The sequence below is a fragment of the Mastomys coucha genome, unplaced genomic scaffold, assembly GCF_008632895.1.
Source record: "Mastomys coucha isolate ucsf_1 unplaced genomic scaffold, UCSF_Mcou_1 pScaffold20, whole genome shotgun sequence".
In the NCBI taxonomy this organism is placed as follows: Eukaryota; Metazoa; Chordata; class Mammalia; order Rodentia; family Muridae; genus Mastomys; species Mastomys coucha.
Window position 1 is genome coordinate 108,814,733 of NW_022196903.1, and position 24,732 is coordinate 108,839,464.

Below are 24,732 nucleotides of genomic sequence, written 5' to 3' on the forward strand. Positions count from 1 at the left end.
AGGCCATGGAGAGATGTTCCTTACTGGCTTGCTTCCTCTGGCTTGCTCAGCCTGCTCTCTTATAGAACTCAAGTCCAGGGATGGCACCACCTATAAAGGACCCTACCCTCTTGATCACTAATTGAGAAAATGCCCCACAGCTGGGTTTCATGGAGGCACTTCCCCAACTGAAGCTCCCTTCTCTGTGATAACTCCAGCCTGTATCAAGCTGACACACAAAACCAGTCAGTACAGTATGTGTGCCAACATGAGTTCATGTATGCCAATACTCTTATGTATGAGCACTGTTATGCAGGTCCCTGAAGAGCTCAGAGGTCATTGACTCCCCTAGAGTTACAGGTTGTTCTGAGCTGCCTGCTGTGGGGAGCTGGGAACTGAACCTGGATCCTCTTGAAAGAATAGTAAGCTCCTCCCACTCCCACCTGTTTTTTTAAAGACAGGGTTTCTCTGTGTATCCCTAGCTGTCCTAGAGCTCTGTGGACCAGACAGGCCTCTTAAACCAACTAGCTTTCTCCCTAATCCTACTCCTGCCCAACTTTATTTTTTTAGGCAAGGTCTCAAATAGCACAGGTTAGCCCAGAATAAGCTTAAACTCTGCCTCCAACTCTAGAATGCTGAGATTATAGGTTGTGTACTACCATACTGGCTACTTTTTGTGTCAACTTGACACAAGCCAGAGTTATTTGCAAAGAGGGAACCTTAACTGAGGAAGGGCCTCTGTCAGACTGGCCTGTGGATAAACCTGTAGTGCATTTTCTGGATTGCTAGTTGATATGGGAGGATCCAGCTCACTATGGGTGAAGCCACCCCTGGTCCTGTGTGCTCTGAGAAAACAGTCTGGGCAAGCCTTGGGAGCAACCTGGTTCATGGCACTCCTCCATGGTGGTGGATGCATTTCCTGCCCCAAGGTCCCTGCCTTGAGTTCTTGGCCTGACTTCCTTCAGCAATGGACTGTTGCATGGAAGTGTAAGCTGAAATAACCCTTCTCCTTCCCAAGTGACTTATAATTATATCTGGTTTTTATCACATCAATAGAAAAATAACCAAAACAACCATCATGCACAGTTTCTGCAGTGCTGGCATTTTACCTGGGCTGTGCATGGGAGGAAAGCACTTTACCAACTGAGCTATACCCTGGCCCTATGAACAAAATTGTTCCTTCTCTTTATCTCCATATTCTCTCCAATTTTCTCCTCACCCCTCCCCCTCCCACTGAATCCCTTCTTTTTCTTCCCAACCAGACCCCGAGTTACTTTGTGTGTGTGTGTGTGTGTGTGTGTGTGTTTTAACTCCCCACTGAATTTCATTAAGTTTGTTTGCAACGGCATGGATAAGGATCATTTACTTGAACAAGGGCAATTTGCTAGTGGCTCTCTCCCAGGAACCACTAAGTTCTTATAGCTGCCTGGGGGTGTTTATGAGTCCCTCCCCCACCCATGACAGAATGCTGATAAGCCTGGTATTTCTTCAGATAGAGTCTCACTGTGTAATGGCAGACCTGTAATTCACTATGTAGACCAGGCTGCCCTCAGACTCATAGAGACCTAACTGCCTCTGCCTCCTGCTTTAAAGGATTAAGACTAAAGGCATTGTCTTAGTTAGGGCTTTACTGCTGTGAACAGACACCATGACCAATGCAAGTCTTATAAAGGACAACATTTAATTAGGGCAGGCTTACAGGTTCAGAGGTTCAATCCATTATCATCAAGGCAGAAGCATGGCAGCGACCAGGCAAGCATGGTGCAGGCAGAGCTGAGAGTTCTACATCTTCATCTGAAGGCTGCTAGTAGAACACTGACTTCCAGGTAGCTAGGGTGAGGGCCTTTTTTGTTTGTTTGTTTCTTTGTTTTTCTTTTTTACTTTTAGGGTGAGGGTCTTAAGCCCATGCCCACAGTAACACAACTACTCTAGCAAGGCCACACCTACTCCAGCAGGACAATACCTTCTAATAGTGTCATTCCCTGGACCAAGCATATACAAACCATCGCATTCCACTCCCTGGCCCCCATAGGCTTGTTCTATGGGGGCCATACCTAAACATAGCATAATTCAAAATACATTTAGTCCAACTTCAAAGGTCCCCACAGTCTATAGCAGTCTCAACAATGTTAAAAGTCCAAAGTTCAAAGTCTCTTCTGAGATTCATCCAATCATTTAACTGTAATCCTCAAAGCAAGACTGGAAACAGTTGGGCAAACTCCAAACTCTGCATCTCCATGGCTGATGTCAAAGTAGTCTTCAGATCTTCAACTCTTTTTTTTTATCTTTGTTGACTGCAACAAACTTCTTTCTCCTGGTTCCACTCCCTGTTAACAGCTTTCCTCAGCAGATAGCTCACAACTCTGTCATCTCAAATATCTTGGGGTCTCCAAGGCAACTTCAATGTTACAGCTTCTGTTTCAATGTCTGGGACCTACACATGTTCTTCTTTGCTCCTCCAACTCTGCCCTCTACAGCACTCTAAGCTCAAGTTGATCCATTGTCACTGCTGTTCTTGGTGCTCATCCCATGGTACTGGAATCTCCAATACACTGGAGTCTTCCACTATAACTAGGCTTCACCAATACCCTCTCATAGGCTCTCTTCATGGTGCCACGCCTAAATTCCTTTTCAATCCAGGGCCATCAACTACAACTGAGGTTGCACCTTCACCATTGGCCTTCCATGGCCTCTCACAGTGCTAAGCCTCAGCTGTTCTTCATGACACATTCATACCTTCAAAACCAGTACCACCTGGGTGACTCTTATACATTACCAAGTACAGCTGCAGCATGAGGTACCACCTTGGCTATCTCTGGAACACAGCTTCGTTGTGCTCTCAGAAAACACTTCCCAGATGATTTCACCTCAGTGATGCTGGTCTCTTCTTAATCACCACTAATTTCTTAGTTCCAGCTAACCAGCATCAATAGTCCCAGTAATCCCTTTTATTCTTGACTCTAAAGCCAGAGCCACATGGCCAAAGCTGCCAAGTTCTGCTGCTCTCTGGGACTGGAGCATGGCTCCTTGTTCTATTACATTATCACCAGCTTTCTGTTTTCCAGTTTCTTCACTGCCTAAGCTTGGCTGCCCAGAACTTGCTCTGTAGACTGACTTTGAACTCAGAGATCTGCATGCTTGTCTCCTAAGCACTGGAATTAAAGGTGTGGGCTGCCAAACCTGGATTTAAGTTTCTCTTTACCTAGAACTTGCTCTATTCTAGGCTGTCCTTGAACTCAGAGATCTACTTGTCTTTGCCTCCAGAGATTAAAGGCTTATACTACTGGATTTAAATTTAGCTGGGTGGGATCTTGCCCCAAGGTCACCACTCTCTTAATTCAATTTAATACCCTTGAACACAGGATTCAGCTAAATTCAGTGAAATTTCATTTCACTTCCTGGTGCCCCTTTAATACTCAAACCATATATTTTATATTTTTCTGTTCTCACTTTGCTATGCTTGTTTAAAATATTCTTCATGAAACTAAACCAGAGAATAAAGTCTATGATAGGCTTTTCTGAAACTTCCTTTGTCAATGCAATCAATCTGAGTCTCTTCACCTGAACCTCAGGCAGACATTTCAGACAAGGGCAAGAAGTAGTCACATTCTTCACCAAAATACCACAAAACAGTCTCTAGGCCACATACTGAAATTCTCCACTGAAACCTCTTGGGCCAGGTCCACACAATTCAAATCACTCTCAGTAACATACATATTCCTACTAGGATAACCTATTAAGTCCCATTTAAAGCATTCCACTGCTTTCCAAATCCAAAGTCCCCAAATCCACATTCTTCCAAACAAAAGCATGATCAGGCCTATCACAGGGTTTTACTGCTGTGAACAGGCAACATTTAAGTGGGGCAGGCTTAAAGGTTCAGAGGTTCAGTCTATTATCATCAAGGCAGAAGCATGGCAGCAACCAGGCAGGCATGGTGCAGGCAGAGCTGAGAGTTCTACATCTTCATCTGAAGGCTACTAGCAGAATACTAACTTCTAGGTAGCAGGATAAGGGTCTCAAGCCCAGGTCCACAGTGACACACCTATTCCAACAGAGCCACACCTTCTAATAGTGCCATTCCCTGGGCCGACCATATACAAACCACACTTGGCCATGGGCACAGTCTTGTGCAGACTTTTTGAAGGTAGCCACAGCTACTGAGTGTTCACAAGTCTAAAGTTCTGCCATGTCAGAAGACAGCATTCCATGGCACTCCTCCCATCCTCCAGCTTTTACATTCTTTCTGCCTCTTCCACGATATTCTCAGAGACTTGCTTGCAGAGTCAGGGGATTGACATGTATGTTCCATTTAGACCTGAGCACTCAGCAGTCCTTACCTGTTTAGTACAGTGTGCTACCTCAGCAGTTTAGTACAGTGTTTAGTACAGTGTGTTACCTCTATAAGAATGGGGAAAATACCTATGATGTTTCCAGATCAATAGGCTGTTGAGCCGGGCGGTGGTGGCGCACGCCTTTAATCCCAGCACTTGGGAGGCAGAGGCAGGCGGATTTCTGAGTTCGAGGCCAGCCTGGTCTCCAGAGTGAGTTCCAGGACAGCCAGGCCTACACAGAGAAACCCTGTCTCGAAAAAACCAAAAAAAAAAAAAAAAAAAAAAAAAAAAAAAAAAATAGGCTGTTGATTTCTATACAATGCCAACGCAACACAATAAACCAGGAGACACTTTTTCAAAGCTGATAACACAACTATCATTTGCAAGAATCCAAATTATATGTATGTACATACTTGCTTCAGTTTCTGTCTCCAGGTTCCTGCCTTGAGTTATGTATGTATGTATGTATGTATGTATGTATGCATGCATGTATGTATGTATGTATTTACATAAAAAGACCAGTAGGGGGATAGGATATTTGGTGTGGATATGATCAAGTACATTGTACACATGTATGAAAATATCAAAAAATAAAAAAATATATATTCTTACTAGAAGATGGCTCAGTGGTTAGGAGGACTGGCTGTTTTGTAGGGGACCAGGGTTCAGTTCCAAGTACATAGTAACTCACAATCGTCTGAAACTCCAGTTTCAGGTGATCCAACTCCCTCTTCTGGCCTGCACCAGCACTGCGTGCACTTGGTGTACAGCTACACATGCAGGCAAAAACACCCATATCATAAAATAAAGATAAATAATAAATTACTTTCATCATCATCATCATCATCATCATCATCATCATCATCATCATCATCAATCATCATCATCATCATCATCATCATTTTAAAAGACTGCCTTGGGAGATAGGGACCGAACCCTAGAAGTAATGGTCCCGCAGACTATTGGTAAATTTAGTATGCTAGATATGCTCGGACCCTTAGTCTCAGAAAGTTGGGACCCGGACTACTAAGAAGTAAGGACCTTCCGGCCCCACACCCTGGCGGAACCCATTATGATGGTGGTTAGGGTTCCGGCCAGCACTTTAGAAATAACGCACGAGCGAGGGTGGTGCGCGCAGGAGTGACGCGGCTACGCGCGCGGGGCGGGGCCGGGCTGGGCCACGGCGCTGGCGGCTCTGAGGTTTCAGTGCGATTCCAGCCCGTGGCCCTGCCGCCATGAGCACCAAGCAGATCACCTGCAGGTAAGTGCGCGGCGCCGCCGGGCCTTGGGCGCTGCGGGACGGCCGGGGAGGGAGGTGAGGGCCGGGCCGGGCGGTGGCGGGTCGTGTACAGCGGGGATAACGCGCCGGAAGGCCGCGGAGAGGCTGGAGCGGCAAGGGCTGCTGCAACCGCGGCTTGCAGAGTGAGAGCCGGGGCGATTGCGGGGAAACAGGGGCAGCTCGCATTTCTCATCCAGCATCACCACTGAGCGGAGAGTTCCATTTCGCGATGCAGGAAACCGAGGTCACAGAGAGAGGTAAAAGCGACACCCACTTTAGGAGCAGAAAGGCGACATGAGTGGACGGCGTGTTAGACGAAGTGGAAAACCAGAAAACTACTCCGTGACTACTATTTTGAAACAAAAATAGTTGGGTTGAGTAGCAACGTCCTAACTTGGTGACGAGCTTGTTGGAGTCTAGTCCTGTGAATTTGCATGCTTAGGAAGTGCAGCTTGGGAAGTACAGCTTGTGAGAATCCCGACTGTGGAAATCCAAATTTCGAAATGCTCCAAATTCCAAAATTCTTTAAGATACCTAAATAGAAGGCGGGCGGTGGTGGTGCACCCCTTTAATCCCATCACTGGAAGGCAGAGGCAGGTAGGTGGGATCTCTGTGAGTTGGAGCGAGCCTGGTCTACAGAGGAAGTTCCAGGACAGCCAAGAGAACTTTTTCAGGGTATGTGAATAAACTTATATGAAATGATGAATTCTGTGTTTCGACTTTTGTACTATCCCTAGGACATTATTATGTACATGAAAATACTCTAAAATACAAAAAAAAAAAAAAAAAAAAAAAAAAAAAAAAGACACTCCCGAGCCCAAGCCTTTTGGATTAAAGGAGGCTCAACTTAAACAGATTTTAGTTGGTTTCAGTAAATTAAGAAATTGAGATGTGCCTGGCAATAGTGGTGCACGCCTTTAATCCCAGCACTTGGGAGGCAGAGGCAGGCGGATTTCTGAGTTTGAGGCCAGCCTGGTCTACAGAGTGAGTTCCAGGACAGGGCTATACAGAGAAACCCTGTCTCAAAAAAAGAAAGAAAGAGAGAGAGAAGGAAAGAGAGAAAGAAAGAAGTTGAGATGTAGTTTGGTTATGTGGTAAGCATTTAATTACCTTGTTATTTCTCATTAGTGCAGACTCCTAGAACTAATGCCTTTATGAAGAGTTCTGTGCGAGTTAGATATTAAGGGTTGAGCTGCGTACCAAGGTCCCAGGTGGTTTATTTTAAGTAGTTATCAGAAAACTGCAGTTAGAGTGTGTGTGTGTGTGTTAACTAGTTTTGTGTTAACTTGAGAAAGTTGACATGAGCCAGAGTCATTTGGGAAGAGGGAGCCTCAGTTGAGAAAATGCTCCTACCAGATTAGCCTGTTTTTGTGATTGATAGTTGATGTGGGAGGACCCACCTCACTGTGGGTAGTGCCAGCTCTGGGCTAGTGGGCCTGGCTGCTGTAAGAAGGGCTGAGCAAGCAAGCTAAGACTCGCCGACAGTCCTCCTTGGCCTCTGCAGTCGCTCCTGCCCAGAGTCCTGCACTGATCTCCCCTAGTGATGAAGTACCTAAAGATGAGGTACCTAAAGAGAAGCTACCGAGAAGTATAAGCTCTCCTCCCAAAGTTGCTTTTGCTCATGATGATTTATCAGAGCAATAGGAACCTTAACAGTACTTGCAGGTCATTACTACTAGAAAGTCTTTGTTGAGGATGAGTGTATGGGTATTTACTCCCTTCCCTCTGCAGGAGGAAATGTTCCTATCATAGTGTCCTTTAAAGAAAACTCCAGCTACTTGGAAACTAACCTCTAAAACTCTGCTTCTTTACCGTTTTGTTGTTTGAGACATGGTCTCTCTGTGTAGTCATGGCTGTCCTGAAACTCTCTATATATCAGGCTGGCCTCGAACTCTGGTCTGCCTACCTCTCCCTCCCATGCTAGGATTAAGTGCCACCACACCTAGCTGCTTTTTACTTTAATTCTAGCACTTATAGGCTTTCCTGAGATGTGTGTCTACAAAACCTTTATGCTGAGCTTAAGTCTGTTCATTCTGATTCTCTTTTTCCCCTTTTGTACCCGGAGATAGCTTTAGCTCTGTCTCACAAATAAGAGAGCCCCTAAGACATGGTGCAGGTAAGAGTCGGAGTGCTGGTTTCTATTGAAGGGTTGACTAGTGTTTGTAGTCTTCTTTCTGCTGCCCTGTCAAGTCATAGAATATGTGGTACTGTATAGTGCTATACCTGAATAAAGCAGGTAATGAAGGAAGGGTATATTTTGACTCTCGGTTTGAAGGTACAGTCCATGATGGAGGGGAAGGCATGACAGCAGGAGCTTGACGTAGCTGATCTCAGACAGTGATGCATGTTGGTGCTCAGCTCACTCTTCCCTTTTTATTCAGTCTTGGGCCCTAGCCCAAGGAGCGACACCTCCACACTCAGGATGGGTCTTCCCACCTCAGTGACCTAGTCTAGATAATCCCTCACAGTCATGGCCAGAGATTTGTCTCTTCAGTGATTTGCAGTCCGTGGCAGCCATCACAGTCTTGAGATGTGTCAACCCTATGAACATCTTCCACGGTGAAATGACCCTGGTATGTTTTCCCTAAGATTAGCTTCAGAGTGACACCTGTGTGAAGCTAGCATTGAGGCTTAGACCCTGTGCTCAACTGAAGGATGTTTCAGAGTTTTCACATGTTCCTGTTCTCACAAAAATGTATGAAAAGGACATTTCCTTATAAGAGGAAGGATGGGACTGGAGAGTTAAGAATGCTGACTACTCTTGCAGAGAAACCAGGTTCAATTCCTAGTATCAGTATAGTGGGGCATAGCCATCTGTAACTCCAGTTCTAGGGGGTCTGACACTGTTCTGCCTCCTCAGGCACCACACATGTACACAGTGCACAGATATTAAAGGTTTTTTTTTAAGGCTGTGAAGGAGTCAGGCCCTGCTAAATAAAAAGTATTTAAGTGGGAAAGTCACAATATCTGTAGGTTTGTGTTTGTGGTGAGCGAGTATGATTCCTCGTTTTATTCACAAAAGCCTTGCCCTTGACAGTGAGAACTTACAGAAAATGCTCAAGGAATGATTTGTTTGTGGGTTTAGGGCTCAGTTTCTTAAACTGTGAGTCTTAATTCCATATATGTGGAGATCACAAAAGTTTTCTTTAAAACATAATATTTATGGCCAGGTGGTGGTGGTGTATGCCTTTGATTCCTGTTGGCCGCCTTACCCGTCCAGTGGAAATAAGGAGGCAAACACCGAGCCCTTCTCCATGCAGTTTAATCAGGAACCTTCATATTTACTTCTTTTTACTAGCTAGCTTCTTTTATATTCTTCTATATCTTCTTCTTACATCTTACTTATTACTACTTACATCTTATTAGTTACATGCTTATTCCTAATTCTATATCTTACATCTATCCTTACATCTTACTTCTATATCTTCTTCTTCTCTCCTATCCCATTACCAGCCCCAATTCTAAATACTTACTCCTGAATCTTATATAACCCATCACCAGCCCTAATTCTACATGCTTACTCACTACTTCTTATTCTCCCTACTCCTAATCCCTACATACTTACTCACTACTTCTTATTCTCTCTACTCCTAATCCCTACATACTTAATCACTACTTCTTATTCTTCCCTTACATACTTAGCCCTAATTCTATTCTCTCTCCAGCCCCCAGCCCTTGTGGGTTAAATACTTTCCCTGGTCCCAATCAGCATCAGCTACATGGCAAAGCACAATAGGCTACGGGAAAATCATGCCAGCTTGCATCACAAACTAGAGGCACACAGCTTTTCCAACTAAGGCTTGTTTATCTCAATGCTCTCTGCTCTGGCCCGAGACCAGGTGTTCAATACATGTGTATAGGGTGGCAGCTGCGGCTCCCCACAGATTCCAGCACTCAGGAGGCAGAACAGGTGAAGCTCTTGAGTTCAAGGCCAGCCTGATCTATAGATAAAGAGTTCCAGAACAATCGAGGCCACATGGAGAAACCCTTGAGTCTTGAGTAGCATTTCTCAAGGAATTACCCAGCCTGGTGTGGTGGTGTGCCTGTGCTTTCAGCCACTTCAGTCTGAGGCAAGGGAGTCAATAGAATCACTTAGGTCCAGGAGCTCAGGGTTAGCTACACACTATATAAAAAAAAACCCTTTGAGTCGGAAAATAAAAAAATTACCCAGTTGTTTAGATATGGACTATCTTCTTGTCTGGAGGAGTCCCAGGACCACCTGCATTCACACCTGGAGACTGGCTGGAGAGAGAGATTTATGGTGTTTAATATACAGCTAGACTCCAGGCCAAGGCTGTTACACTGGCTTAGCAACGATGCACAGCCAGCTAAGGGAGAACAAGAGTCCAGAGGACTGTGCCTTCTATCCCTTCTGTGGAGAAGCACACAACACTTTTCACCTGAGGTATCAGGTGGGGTACAGTATAGGGCCAGTGAAGCTTCTGCCTGTGATCCACCTTCCAGACTCAAGAGGAAGCGGCTTTTCTATGAACCACGCAATGGTACACCTGAGGCACCGTGAGCTGCTTTCACCTTTAGAGAAACTCTGACTATACTTCTAGAAGCCATAGGATGTTCTTAGGCCAGCTCTGAGATTTTGGACCTGCTGTGGTGACTTCTTTCCATGGTCTTACTTGCTCCCTACACCCCATCCCCACCTGCTGAGAACTGAACTCAGGGCCTCTGAATGCCATGGATTTGGAAAGTGTTTCCTGAGGAATCTGGGTGACTTCCTAGGGAAGTTCAGAACTTTCCATTTCTGATCTTAATGGTGAGATTGCTGTCCTTTCATCAGGGGGAAAGTTGATAGGTGGGCCTGGCCAACTCTTCTGCTTTCATGGATGTAGCAGGCAAAGATGCAGGCTTGCTCCCTAAGCAGGAGGTAGGGGTCTTCAGCAGCCTGCCTACCCTGCCATGAATTGGGCACTGTACTCTGGTCTACTGCTGTCGTGGAAAAGGCCAGTTGTCTGTGCTTTGCTTTTGCCTTGCTGGCTTAACCACAGTGCCAGCTCTCCAAAGAGCAGGGCCTTGTGGGCAGTGGTGACGCACGCCTTTAATCCCAGCACTTGGGAGGCAGAGGCAGGCAGATTTCTGAGTTCCCAGGCCAGCCTGGTCTACAGAGTGAGTTCCAGGACAGCCAGGGCTGCACAGAGAAACCCTGTCTTGAAAAAACAAAAACAAAAAACAAAAAACAAACAAAAAAAAGGAGCAGGGCCTTGCTTTTGCCCTCACTGTCAATGTGGATGTGTTCAGTGATCCAGACTGTGAGGAAGAAGCAGCAGGTGGGTTCTAATTAGTCATCTTGTGTTTCTTGGACGGGGCAAGTTGTAGGTTGTGAACTCAGCTCTCCCATTTTCCTGTCTGTTTCTCTCATGAGTTAGAAGCTAACCTTATTCATGTCCACTGTTATCCTTTATGCATTTCTCATTTTATGTGTTCCTCAGATTGTATTCATTCAATGGAATGTGAGGAGGCTGTACCCAAAAGTCTACTTTCAAAGGTTCTTTACCAAAAGGGAGGGTGCAAAGTAAAGTAGGCAACCCAGTAGAACACAGTCGACTGGCTCGGGGTCCAGTCTGCTGGTCCACTTTGCCTGGTGAGGGAAATTTTATTCGTGTGTGTGTGTGTGTGTGTGTATGTGTGTGTGTGTGTGTGTGTGTTTGTGTTCACACGTGTGTGTGCCCCTTTTTTCTACAAGGTGTTGTATGTAGCTACTCTGGCATTTAGCTTGTGGCAATTCTCCTGCTTCAGCATTTCAAGTGCCTGCTGTGTTCTTAAATAAGTTTAAAAATACTCATTCCCAGTAAAATTGTAATAAAAAAGCATTTCTGACCCCTTTGTTAAGGAGCTGTTTTACCTTCTCCTGTAGGTCCCCTCCTCCCTGCAGTATATCCACCTGCAGGCTGCCTGTACCACAGTAGGAAACGTTCTAGAGTCTCCAGAAATCCTGGCCTAAGCATGTGTCTTTAAGCTTCCTGGGCACCTCATTTTGAGCACACCAGCAGTGTTACATCTGACACCAAGGTGACCTGGTGGGCACTGGTAGCATGATTCCAGTCTAGGCTCCCAGCAGGCCTGTCCCCACCTCACCCCACATAGAACTACCATCCAGTCTCCACTTAACATGAGCTTAAGAACGCTGCCCTCCCTCAGCTGTGTCTGTGTCTCCTGTCTCTGCTTCCCCAGCATTCAGCCTTCACTGGGAAGAGTACATCAGTGTGACTAATGCCACTCGTCCTGTCCTTTATAGGCCTTAGTAAGAGCTGCGCTCTGGGGATCCTGAATACAGCTCAGCTCAGCTCAGCTGAGCAGTTCACACTGCACCCGCTCAGTTAAATGTGACATGAGCCTTCTGTTACTACAAAGGCATTTATATAATGTGTTCACAGTAGAAATACTGGGAAGGACAGGTGCTGTAAAAAGAAAAATGCCAAGTGCCTGGGTTCCAGTAGCCTATCGTAGGCATCGTCAGCTTGTAGAGCTTTTGCCTCTTTGTATATTTATTAAGCTTATCCCCGTCTACCTCCCACCCTCTTTTTTTTACCTCTCCCACTGTCCCCCTTATCCTAGACAGTTAAATTCTTGGGTGGATCACCACTTAGCACACTAGTTTATGTTTATGATATTTTTAACCAAAATGAGATCCTGTGTATGACTTTTTTTTTAAAGAATGTTATGTGTCCTGGTTAGTTTGTTGTCAATACAAGCTAAGAGTTATATGGGAAGAGAAGTGATGAGAGTACTTCCATCAGCTTGACCTGTAGGCAAGCCCGTTACTGCTTTTTCTTGATCAGTAATTTGTGGGAGGGAGACCCCACTGGGCAGCGCCACCCCTGGGCAGTATGGAAAAGCAGGCTGAGCAAACCAGGCAGCAGCATTTCTGCCTTGAGTCCCCTCAGTGGTGGACAGTGACCTGGGAATTGAAAGCTGAAATAAACCCTTGCTAACTCAGAGTGCTTTGGTCATGGTGTTCATAAGAGTAGAAACCCTGAAAGATATTGCAATAGAGTGAATCTCATAGCTTAGGTTTACCAGGGCACCCATGTTACAGTTCACTCACAGTTATGTAAGCAATTTCTGGAGCTCTACTTGTTAGACAAAAATAAATGCTGAACTCCACAGCCGTCCCCCTTAACTGCCAACAGTCCCTCTGCTTTCTGCTTCTATGGATTTAGCTGTTCAAAGTACCTTCCATGAATCTGTTGTGGTAGCTTATTTCACTTAGCACAGTGTCCTTAAGGCTCCTTCATGTCGTGAGTTGGAAATGTTTTCCTTTTTAAGGCTGATATGTCCCATGATATGTACAGACTACTTTTATGAGGTTTATGCATTTTTTTCCTTTTCTATTTCTTTTACTTTTTGAGACAAGGGCTCACTGTGTATCCCTGGCTGGCCTTGAACTCACAGACATCAGCTTGCCTCCTGAATACTACACTTAAAGGTGTGAGCCACCATGTCTTGCTGTATACTGTTTTATAATTTATTCTCAGCTGCCTTCAATTTCCCATGTCAATACCTATGTAGGGATTGGTAGATGAGTCAACATGGAATCCCTATGTAACCAAGGGTGGCCTTGAACTGCTCCATCTCCAGAGTGCTAGCATTACAGACAGCAAGTATTGTCACTCCCAGTGATGTTCCTCATGCATGGCACGTGAGCACAATACCAGCTGAGCTACATCTCCAACCCCATGTGGTCTTGTGTTCTGCCTTGCTGCTGGTGTATGTGAATGCTGCTGCTCTGGCAGACTAAACAAGGAGGCGCTGGGCTACATTCCATCCTCTCTGCCATGGTGGTGCTAAGATAGGTGGTCCTAGCCCAGGTGAGAAACAGCACAGGCTGAGGCCAAGGGTTGGGTTCACATACTCCTGGATAGACACTGCTGGGAACCATGAGGAGTAGTTCCCAGCAGTGGGTATCTAGGAGTATGTGAACTCCAATCTCACACTGCTGTCTACCCTGGCGCAACAGGGCTCTGTGTGCGTGAATGCCATAAGTATCCATGCCAAAAGTCAGATTGTGAGAATGAGGGGGCCCATGGACTGGTGATGGGTGGAATATAGCTTAGCTCAACAGTGAGTGTCTGGTGTTCATTTTGCCTGCTGGCTTTGTCCATATTCAGGCTTCAGTGGATTGTCTCAAAACTGTCTTTGTGGATGATTAACAACCATACAGACCACTATGGTCTGACTGCTTGTCTAGCCACCCCCCTATGCACACACACACTCAGGTTTATTGAGCTGTAACTTAGAAAAAGTTGCTAGAAGTGTGCCATAGGTTGTTTTGTTTTGTTTTGTTATCAGTAAGTGTGAATACATGATATGCCTGATACCTTAGAGCTACCTTTACCCCCAGAGCACACACTGGTTCTCTTTCTCTTTTTATTTTTTTTTTATTTTTAATAAATAAATAAATTAGTTTAAATTAGTTAATTCTATGTGAGGGTGTTTGCCTGCATGTGTGACTATGCATGCAGTGCTTGAGAAAACCAGAAAAAAGTGTCAGGTCCCTCTGGACCTGGAATTACAGATAAGTGTTACCTGCCATGTGCTTTCTGGGTGGGAATCAAACAGGAGTCCTCTGGAAGGGCAGCCAGAGCTCCTAGACTGAGTCATCTCTCTAGACCAGTGCTTCTCCACCTTCCTAAATGCTGCACCCCTTTAAAAACAGTGACTCCCAGCCATAAAATTACCTTTGTTACTACTTCATAACTAATTTTGCCACTATTATGAATCATAATGTAAATATCTGATATATGGCCCCTCCAGGGGCTTTACAACCTATACAGGTTTAAAACTGCTTCTCTGGACCCTCTTTTGGTTTTTGTTTTTTATTTAAGACTAGGTGTCATTTGTGCAAGCTAGCTTCAAATTTGTTATGTGTCTAAGGATGACCTTGAATTTCTGATCCTTCTGGCTCTTCTGAGTGCTGGGATCACAGGCATGGATCACCACGCCTGCTTTATTCTGTGCTGGGAATGGCTTAGCACATGCTAGGCAAGCACCCTACCGATAGAACTAAATCCCCAGCCTCCTGAGAGTGCTAGGATTTCAGGCTGGTGCCACCATCACTTATGACTTTCAATGCCACTGTCTTCTTTGGGGCTCAGTCAGCAGCCTTGTGAGGCCAGGTGAAAGGGCAAGGATGGAGAAGAGGGCTTTGGAACTTGGCTGAGCTCAGGACTTTCTCACCCCATTCAGTCATATCTCTCAACAGCTCCAGGAGAATGGGGAGGCGGGTTTTTCTGACTTGTTTTTCTGGTTATAAAGCTCATATCTTACATATTTAACATAAATCAAGAGCTTTTCCATAGAAAGGGAGACAAAAGACCCCCTTTTGTTTGGTTGGTTTGGTTTGGTTTTTTTCAAGACAGGGTTTCTCTGTGTATCCCTGGCTGTCCTGGAACTCACTCTGTAGACCAGGCTGGCCTCGAACTCAAAAATCTGCCTGCCTCTGCCTCCCAGGTGCTGGGATTAAAGGCATGCGCCACCACCGCCCGGCCATAGAAGGGTTTTGAAAAATATTTTATGTGTATGAATGTATACTTGCATGTATGTCTTTGTACCACATGCATGCAATGATCAAAGAGGCCAGAAGAGGGCATCAGATCCCCCTGAGACTGGAGTTTAAGATGGTGGTTAGCTGTGGTATAGGTGCTGGGAATAGAGGCTGGGTCCTCTGCAAAAGCAGCAAGTGCTCTTAACCCCTCAAGATAGAAACTTTTGAGATAATTTTTCTACAAGGCTGGTCTTAAGTCATATGGAATCATGGTACATGGACAATCATGGAAAATGAGTGTACTGTGGGTACTTGGTATGTAGTGCTTGCGAGTCCCCGAGGCATAGCTCAGCTCTCCTGTACTTGTCTTTTCAGGTATTTTATGCATGGCGTATGTCGTGAAGGCAGCCAGTGCCTGTTCTCACATGACTTGGCGAACAGCAAGCCATCCACCATCTGCAAATACTACCAGAAGGGCTACTGCGCCTACGGAGCACGCTGCAGGCAAGGATGCCATGGCTGTGGTTACTGGAGTGGAGCTGTGTTTGGTTTTGTTGGCAGGGTTTTATGCCTCCCAGGCTGACTTCAAACTTCCTAGTTAGCCAAGGCTGGCTTTAAACTTCTGGTCTCCTGCCTCCGTCTCGAGTAGTGGGAATACAGGTGTATGCCATATGCCTGCCGGAGCATGCGCCTTGATGTGGGGAGATTTTAACTTAAAATTGTATTTAGAATATTAATAATTTGTGTCCTACCTTTAAATCCTGCATAGCACACCCTAGACTTTCCCACTGCTACCAGACCATACCCTCACTGTGGCTTTGTGTGTTATAAGGTGATATGCTGTGCTTTAAAAGCCATTTATGGTTCATGCTCAGGTGACTTCTGGCATGGATGTTTATGACATTCATGCACACAGAGCCCTCCATGCTTTGGTGAGCAGGGCCCATCTAGTCTGGCAGAGTTCTAGAGTTTGAGTTGGCCACCTGCTCTTCCCAGTCTATCCACCCACCCCAATCAGTGTATCTTGAAGATTCCTACCAAGGAGCCTGTCTTGGTAGCATGGTGTCAAGGGCTTTCTTTGGCAGTAGATGGGTTTCTGTCAGTCCTACTGGGACACGGGTGTGGGTATAAGTAGCAGGATACATGGCCCCAATAGACTCTTTCAGTTGAGAGTACAGAGACAGGCCCTTGCCCACCTGTGTGAGTTCAGCTGTTGGTGGCTGGAAGTGCAGTGGGGCAGGGGAGGGGCAGGTGTTAGGACCTTCATAGCCATGACGCATTGTTGTGTTTTGTTCAGATATGATCATACAAAGCCCCCAGCTGCAGCAGGTGGAGCTGTGGGTCCTGCGCCCCACCCTTCGCCCTCCTCAGGCCTGCATAGTCCTCACCCTTCTCCCGACATTGCCACATCTGTTATGAGGACACATTCAAACGAACCTGGAAAGCGGGAGAAGAAGACACTGGTGCTCAGAGACCGCAGTGAGTGAACTGCAGCCTTTGCTGCCTCTGGGGAAACAGCAGGATAGCTTCATGCTGCACCTCTTTCAGCACCGTACTCCCTCTCTCTCACGATACTCCTGACACCCCAGGAGCCCGGAGTTGATCTGAAAACAGGCTGCAGAGGTTCAAAGGTGTGTCTCCACAGCTTGGCTGAGCTCCACTTTGAGCCCAGCAAAGCATGAGTGGTCTTTTGTCACCATGAAGTTGCCTCTTCGTAGGGGTCACCGACTACTCATTTCTAGCTGGGTATTCTTGTTGGAGCCATGTCCTGGTAGTGACTGCTTTGAGGGTTTCAAGAGCATCTTCAGACACAGCGCAAGGAAGGGGTCTGGGCCTGCACCAGGTTTGGGAAAAAAAGGCATCAAGTGGTAAAGGCTTTTGAGCTGCTGAGCTTCACTGAGAAGTTTCCTAGTTCTTGGGGTTGTTCCCCTCAGGATAGGCAGATTCTACTCCTAGCAAGCACATCGTCAGCTTGATGCAGTGGGTCATCTCTGACAGTGTCAGCAGTGGATGACAGGGCAAAATCCCACTGCCTTCAGGTCTCAGGATTGGTGCTTCTACAAAGAAGCCCCTATGTTCTGTTGACCTTGTCAGTTCTTTCATGTTTTGAGGTGGTTTTAGCATTAAATGGTCTGTATGTTGACATCTTGTGTTCTATATAAAAAGACTGCATTCTCTTTTGCTATTCATGCATGTTCTACTGCCTGGGCCATCTTCCAGCCTCTGCACTGTTGTTGCTCTTAGGCTTGCTTTTCACTGGCTCTTCCTAGTTTGGGCTGTTAGCTGATAGGAAAGATTGAGCCTGTTCTCATGTGTGTATATGTGTGTGTGTGTTTTGTATTGAGATCTCACTGGTCTGGCTGAAGACAAGACGCCTCCAAGCACAGTGAATAATCCAGGTGGCTGCAGTGACCCTCAGACCAGCCCAGAGATGAAGCCCCATTCCTACCTAGATGCCATCAGGACTGGCCTGGATGACTTGGAGGCCAGCAGTTCCTACAGCAATGAGCAGCAGTTGTGCCCCTATGCTGCTGCTGGGGAGTGTCGGTTTGGAGATTCCTGTGTCTACCTACATGGGGACATGTGTGAGATCTGCAGGCTTCAAGTCCTTCACCCCTTTGACCCAGAACAAAGAAAAGCTCACGAGAAGGTAACCTTGGCATGAAATCGTTTTAAGAAGCCTGAATAAGCCCCAGGAGTCATTCAGGAGTCTCATAGATATCTTTCTGCCAGAAATTCCTGTGTTACATTACTGGCTTGTTTTTATTCTGTTTTATGTTCTTTTCCTGTTGGCATTTTTTATTATTGAGAACAAAGAAGAATAAGAAGTATTAGAAATGCAAAGTTCAGGACTGGAAAGATGGCTCACCAGTTAAGAGCACTTGTTGAGCCTGGCAGTGGTGGCGTACTCCTTTGATCCCAGCACTCAGGAGGTAGAGGCAGGTGGATCTTTGAGTTCAAGGCCAGTCTACAGAGTGAGTTTCAGGGCAACCAAGGCTACACAGAGAAGCCCTGTCTCAAAACAAAACAAAAACAAAAACAAACAAAAAGAAACCAAACAAAAAACTTGCTGTTCTGTTCAACCTCCTTTGACTCCAGCCCCAGAGAGTCCAGCATCCTCTTCCTACTTCCATAAGAACCTCATTTGTGTGTAAACACACACACACTTCTTACACACACATCTTTCTTTAGGTTTACATGTTTCTGTGGCTGGAATACAGGCAGTCAATGTTTTTGGAAACTTTGAAAACCCTTTATTATGGACTTTCCTTAATTTTATTACCTATCAATTATCTAATTATAACTAAATGTATGTGTGTGTATGTGTCTGTGCATGTGAGTACCTGTAGAGGGAAGAGAGAATGTAGAATTCTTGAGCTAGAGTTACAGGCAGTTTTGTGCTGAGGGGGGTGGGGGGTGCTGGTACCAAAACTCAAGTCCTTTAGAAGAGCAACAAGAGCTCTTAACTGCCCACCATTCCTCTAGCCCTTTTATCGTGGACTCTTAAGAGCCAAGTCTTGAAAGGTCATGAGTATCCCTCCTTTCTGGGTCCACTCTATCCACAAGCAGAGCACTGTGCCATGCACTCCACTCAGCAGGGCCTGGGTCTCCTTATCTGCCTGCTTTCATTTGAGTTCACTCAGCTCAGTGTTTTCTGTATTGATGTGGCATGGAATAGGCATGACATGCAGAAGAGCCAGAGACCTATGACCCAGTGTTTATGAGTGCTGCAACCTCCATAGTAATCTAAGTGATTTAGAAGTCCATAGCTGTTAGCTGGAAGTGATAATATCTTACTAGGGAATTTAGGACAAGGTGTCCTAAATCCAGGGACTGTAGACACAGCTTCTAGTAGCTTCTGTGACTATGTGGCTGAGCAACTTCTGGAATCTTGGCCAAAGAGAACCTAAGACTTTGCTTCCTGTCATTCTCAGATGTGTATGTCGACATTTGAACATGAGATGGAAAAGGCTTTTGCCTTCCAGGCGAGCCAGGACAAAGTATGCAGCATCTGCATGGAGGTGATCCTGGAGAAAGCGTCCGCTTCTGAGAGGAGGTTTGGCATTCTCTCCAACTGCAGCCACACCTACTGCCTGTCCTGCATCCGGCAATGGAGATGTGCCAAGCAGTTTGAAAACCCAATCATAAAGTGAGTGCAGCTGGGCTTCTCTGCATGCATGGCAGCTGCTACCCTCTAGAGCCCAGGCCCCCAGCTGTGTGTGAACTTGTACACATCAGCCTTCCTGAGCCCATCTGCCTGTCTTAGTGACGAGCCTGCCTCTCTGATCTGAGAACTCACTCTGCAGAGTCAGCTGTTGCTGGCTGGATTCTGTTTTGCAGCCCTCATGGACAGTTGTCGTGTCTACCTTAGGCTAGCTGCCTTGTAACCTTTGTTTCTTCCAGGTTTTTCACCTTAATAAAGGAGCTGAGGCTCCCTTGGAGAACTCCCTGATGCATGTTGTTGGGGAACTTGTGCAGCAGTTTCACTGAGAAAAGAGTACAGTTCTGTGGCGTCTAGCGCTCTGCAGTGTTCAGCTGACGTGCAGTCTAGTTTTAGGAACTTCATCATCCCCTAAGCCTGTGCTGCCACCCGCCCACCCTGTCTTCTGTCATCCAGTCTCCAGCCAAACTCTTTCTCTACAGAAACCGTACTCTGCTTGTCATCATGCATACCTTAGCAAATGTTCCCAGGGCCGCCCCTGATGAGCATGCTCAGCATTTACTCCCTTTGTTCTTGGAGAACAGCCTGTACCTGTTCAACACAAGACTAGACCCTAGGAATGGGGTAGCTTGGCCTCTAACCAAACATCAACACATTGTTCCCCCAAAGTGGTTGTACCATATCTCACTCTTACCTGCATATCCAGGTTCTTGTACTTGACTTTATTTCTAATCTGAGCTGTCATCTTGCCTTCCATAGCCATTGAAGTTAATGAGCATCGTTTTGTGTGCTTATTGGCTGTCCTAGATGAATACGCAGGTCTCTGTTTCTTATTGAATTGAACCTTTTCAGCAGCAGAAGCTGCTCTTAGATTATGGTAATTGTATCTTTGGCCATGTGTTTGAGCAAGGATGTTTGGAGTGGAGTGTGCAGAGGATTCATGATGTGTTTTCTCCCTTAGTAACCTATTGGTTTTGTTGTCTGTTCAGGTCTTGTCCAGAGTGCCGTGTGATATCAGAGTTTGTAATTCCAAGTGTGTATTGGGTAGAAGATCAGGATAAAAAGAATGAATTAATTGAAGCTTTCAAACAGGGAATGGGGTAAGTACCTTGATTTCATAGGGGGATCCTGATACCTACCTGGCTGGGTATGGTTTGAGCCTCTGTCATCTTCAGGTTTCTCAAGAATGTGGACCTGATAGATGGAGCTCAGAGCTTCTTGCTCCTGTCAGGCACTTTTCCTGGGCTTTGGGCTGCAGACCTGAGTGAGGCCTTGAGTAAACAGATGAGTTCTAAGATGAGCCCTATGCCTATGTGCCAAGGTTGTCTTGCCATCTCTGATTGTCCATTGCAGGGCCCAAAGAAGCTGACACTGCCAGCCTCAATAGAGGTAGAAGATGAGAACTGACCTCTGTATGCTTGTCGTGACACTCTGTTGCCTTGTCTTGCCTCTAACTTTTCACCTTCATGCTGGGATTACAGGCATGCACATCCACACCTGGCATCTTTTTAAAAGAACTATTTTTGTAGGAATTTTCCACAGAATATCCCACTGCCTTCTATGTGTCCTTTGTCATCACCATCATTTGTATTGTGAATAATACATGTGTTTTATTTACATTATTACAAAACCCACAAGACAACATCGGATTTGCCATTTAAAACTTTTTCCTTTTTATGTCATTGTTTTTATTGAGACAAGATCTCAATGTGTAGTGCTGGCTGGCCTGGAACTCAAAAGATCCACCTGTCTGTGTCACCCAAATACTGAAGTAAAAGGCCTGCATGACCATGCCTGGACAAATACACTTTTTTTAACTGCACCCCCCAATTATTTATTTTGCAAGTTTTTATATTTATCTAGATTCTGTGGCTTGATATTTACCATTTTACCTTTTTTTTTTTTTCTTTTTGGTTTTCTTAGACAGGGTTTCTCTGTGTATTCCTGGCTGTCCTGGAACTCACTCTGTAGACCAGGCTGGCCTCGAACTCAGAAATCCGCCTGCCTCTGCCTCCCAAGTGCTGGGATTAAAGGGGTGCGCCACCACTGCCCTGCGTTTTGCCATTTTCCTCCTGTTATGTGATTATGTCCATCCACAAGAGGGCAGCTGCTGCCACCCAGAGCTGGCTGTGCTTAGAAAGGTGCTGTGCTGAAGTTGGAAGTTGCTTCACTGCTGTGGATGTTGCCTGGCTATGCATCCCTCTGGTGGAGGGATGTTCTTGGGCAGTCTCCAGACACTGGGTTTATGCCAGGCACCACCAGGGAAAGAAGAGATGAATGAGATAATCTCTCCTCAGAGTGTGATGGGGCAGTATGGTGGCAGATTTCTTCAGTAACCCAAGCCAGAACTGACAAGCATTTGAGTCTACCATAGGTGTAAGAAGGAAGCTGTCCTTATGGGCTAGGCAGCAGCAGTTCCCCTGTGGTCCTTTAAGAGGTTGGAGACTTACTAGTGGGGATGGGAGAACGTCAAGGAAGACATGTCTAGCAGACAGGAAGCCATGCATAGTACCCTGGTAATGAGATAGTGGGCACTTTATTAGATGAATATGAGGATTGAGAACACCAAGTGACGTAGGTAGCCAAACTGGAGCTTTTGACTTTGGTGGGCAGGTGGGTAGGACTGGAGGAGAAAAAGGAGATAAGACAAGGTTTGTTTGTGATAAGGGTCTTGCTTTATAGCCCTGGCTGGAGTATCTGTAGACTAGGCTAGCCTCAAACTTGGGCTCAAACTTCTGCCTCTGCTTTCCAAGGTCTGTGCTACCATACCCAATGAGAAGGCAGTTCTGAAGCTGGTGAAGGGCCCCTTGAAGAGCTGAGAGTTTACTGTCTAAGCCATTAGAAAAAAAAAAAAATACTCCAGAGCAGTGGAGAAGAGCCAAGGGCAGGTGAAGAGTTAAGGTTCTAAACAGTAGAAAGTATCTGACGCTTTAGGCATCAGCTAAGACCTGCTTTTCCAGGCTGCCCTCTGACCTCGACAGGATTCCTGACCAAGAGGAAAGGAAACTTAACTTTTGGGAGACTTGAGCCGAGCAAGTGGACCAGCTTCAGACCTTGGCACTGTGGAGTTATCCAAGCCTCACTCAGCCTTAGTGCAGCATTGGAGCTCTGGGATGGGGTGGGGGTGGGGCACCCTGCTTCTGAGCACTGCAGCCTCCACACAGTGCATCCCAGTAGCTTTGCCTAGCTTGGGAATCAGAATACCAACTGTGAGGTCAACCAGTAGCCTCACTTCCCCCAGCACAGGCTTCCCCAGTGAAAAAGGTAGGGTAGCCATAACATAGGAGTCACACTTAACTTCATTTTTCCACCAGCCTCTGATTTATGTGTGTGTGCTTTTCAGGAAAAAGGCATGTAAATACTTTGAACAAGGCAAGGGAACCTGCCCCTTTGGAAGCAAGTGCCTTTACCGCCACGCTTACCCCGATGGGCGGCTGGCAGAGCCAGAGAAACCTCGGAAGCAGCTAAGTTCTGAAGGCACTGTGAGGGTAAGCTGTGGGAATTTCTAGGTACTGCCCAGGCTTATAGTAGCTTTGGCAGCAGAGCAGTGGAGTCAGCAAAGCACAAGCTGGCACTCAGAGTCTGCTGCCGTCTTCATTGACCCAGACATCCTTGTTGGCTGTCTTTACAGTTCTTTAACTCAGTGCGGCTTTGGGATTTTATCGAGAACCGAGAAACCCGGCAAGTCCCCAGCACTGATGATGTGGATGTGACGGAGCTAGGAGACCTCTTCATGCACCTTTCTGGAGTAGAGTCATCAGAACCCTAGTCTATGCTGATGCCTTCATTTAGGCTCTGCAGTCAACTTTCCAAGGCATGATGCGAACGCATCTGTCACTGATCTGAGGTGACATGGTACTGGGATGTGAGTGCAGTAGTGAGTCCCCATGGTCTCTTCATGATCCACTCTCCCTGCCCAAGTCCATGGAATCACTACATTTAGAGTTGAGCTCTTAGTTGTACCTGCAGCCTCTTTATCAGGGATCAGCTATGTGGTCCAGCTGTTTTAATTGATTGCTTTTAAATGAAACCTGACTACCATCTTTCTTTTGTCACTTTCTTCCTTAAGCAACAGTAAACTTGCAGCTGCTCATAAAGCAGCAGATCTGGTTTTTTTTTTCCTTGCCAAGACATCGCCAGCCCTATAGCTCCTCTGCAGTGAGCATCTCTAATATAGTTATGAAGCTGTGTAGTGAGGACACATTTGCTCATATTGGTGCTGTACCAGAGGGTAGCTATTGAGTTTCTTCCAGTGTCTCAGGTCAAAAGGTTGTAAAGATCTCCAGGGACACTCCATTTTATCCTCCCCTGTACTAAGAGACACAGGACTCACTCAAAGGCGAGCACTGCTGTTCTATAAAGTGGGCTCTATACTGATTTTTGTGGTAGGCAGGAGCAGTCACTCCTCTGTCTAAGATCTGGAGACAAGCAAGCTTGTCCTAAACCTGAATTTATTTTTGTAAAAACCTGTTATTACCTGTGTGCTTTTTGCTTGGTTGTTCATGTAACTCTAGAGGAGGCTCCTTCAGTTCTGTCCGCACAAGAAACTGAACAAGTAGAGCCCACGCTGCAAGTTTGATATTTACTTCTGAAGGAGTCAGTAGTCATTAAACCTAAATTTAATTTATTTTATTAAAATAACATAATTGAAGAACCATCAGATAACTGTATTTTATCAGGCTCAATAAAAACAAAATTAAAACCCCAAATCATTAAGAAAACCTGTATTCCTGGCTTTCTTACAGACAAAGATGTAACTAGAGATAGGGTTGGGCTGCGGCCCACCCCATAGGGGCAGCTCCTGGAAGACAGATTCAGCGTGTGGGAGGCTGCCAAAGGTGGAGCACCTTGCTTGGAAAGCCACCGGCACAGAACACCTTAGACACAGAGGAAGGTGTGTCCACAAAGTGATGAAGTTCTGTAGTACCAAAGCAGGCTCCCTCAGGTGGCCAGGACTCCATGTGCAAAACTGGCACTGCACCACTGTCTGTGCCCTGCGACATACAGGCTCAAAGAGCCAAGTTCCCAATTGCATGTCCCTGCAGCAGCTGGAGTGCCCTGCCTTCTCTCCAAGGCCATTTGCCCTAAAAATACTCAACGTTGACTTGTATACCTCTGGAGCAGAGCAGGCTGGCTTGGTGGACAGCTTCCATTTCCAGGGCAGGAGGAGTAGAAAAGAAGGCAATATGAAGTTAAGGCCCTGTGAGTAGTCTAGGTCCTTAGCAGCAGCAGCGTTTCCAAAAACATGCATTCTGCCCCCAAGGAAACAGAAAGTGGTGCCTGCTGACTCTTCTTCGTCCCCTGGTGGCCTAAGAACAGCTACAACATCAGCTAGAAGACTGGTAGCCTCGGGGATGTAGTCAGCGTACAAGCATTGATGTCCTCAGTGTGAGCTGCCCGGTGCAGGGAAGGCTCAGAGGCGCTCCTGTTGATTTTCGGCAGAGAGTGCTGAAGCAGCTCAATGGAAGACAGGATCTGA

At 46.1% G+C, this 24,732-nt stretch overlaps 2 protein-coding genes across 8 annotated transcripts in view; one reads left to right on the plus strand and one right to left on the minus strand.

Annotated features, from left to right (window-relative positions):
* The first annotated feature begins 5,413 nt into the window (after positions 1-5,413).
* On the plus strand, positions 5,414-23,955 carry Mkrn2 (makorin ring finger protein 2). The gene is made up of 8 exons (XM_031383016.1): positions 5,414-5,574; positions 15,467-15,595; positions 16,389-16,570; positions 17,437-17,741; positions 19,027-19,241; positions 20,243-20,353; positions 22,597-22,741; positions 22,885-23,955. The coding sequence occupies exons 1-8, from the start codon at positions 5,549-5,551 to the stop codon at positions 23,020-23,022; spliced, it is 1,251 nt and encodes a 416-aa protein (XP_031238876.1). The 5' UTR covers positions 5,414-5,548; the 3' UTR covers positions 23,023-23,955.
* The window catches only part of Raf1 (Raf-1 proto-oncogene, serine/threonine kinase), a 60,348-nt gene continuing 59,470 nt past the window's right edge, over positions 23,855-24,732 (minus strand). For 6 of the 7 annotated variants that reach the window (XM_031383010.1, XM_031383013.1, XM_031383008.1 and 3 more), the window contains one exon: positions 23,860-24,728. In XM_031383010.1, coding sequence (XP_031238870.1) covers positions 24,585-24,728 — 144 coding nt within the window. In that variant the 3' untranslated portion in view covers positions 23,860-24,584. Of the gene's footprint in view, positions 24,729-24,732 lie in introns of all 7 variants that reach the window. The other variant, XM_031383009.1, reaches the window with a different exon arrangement.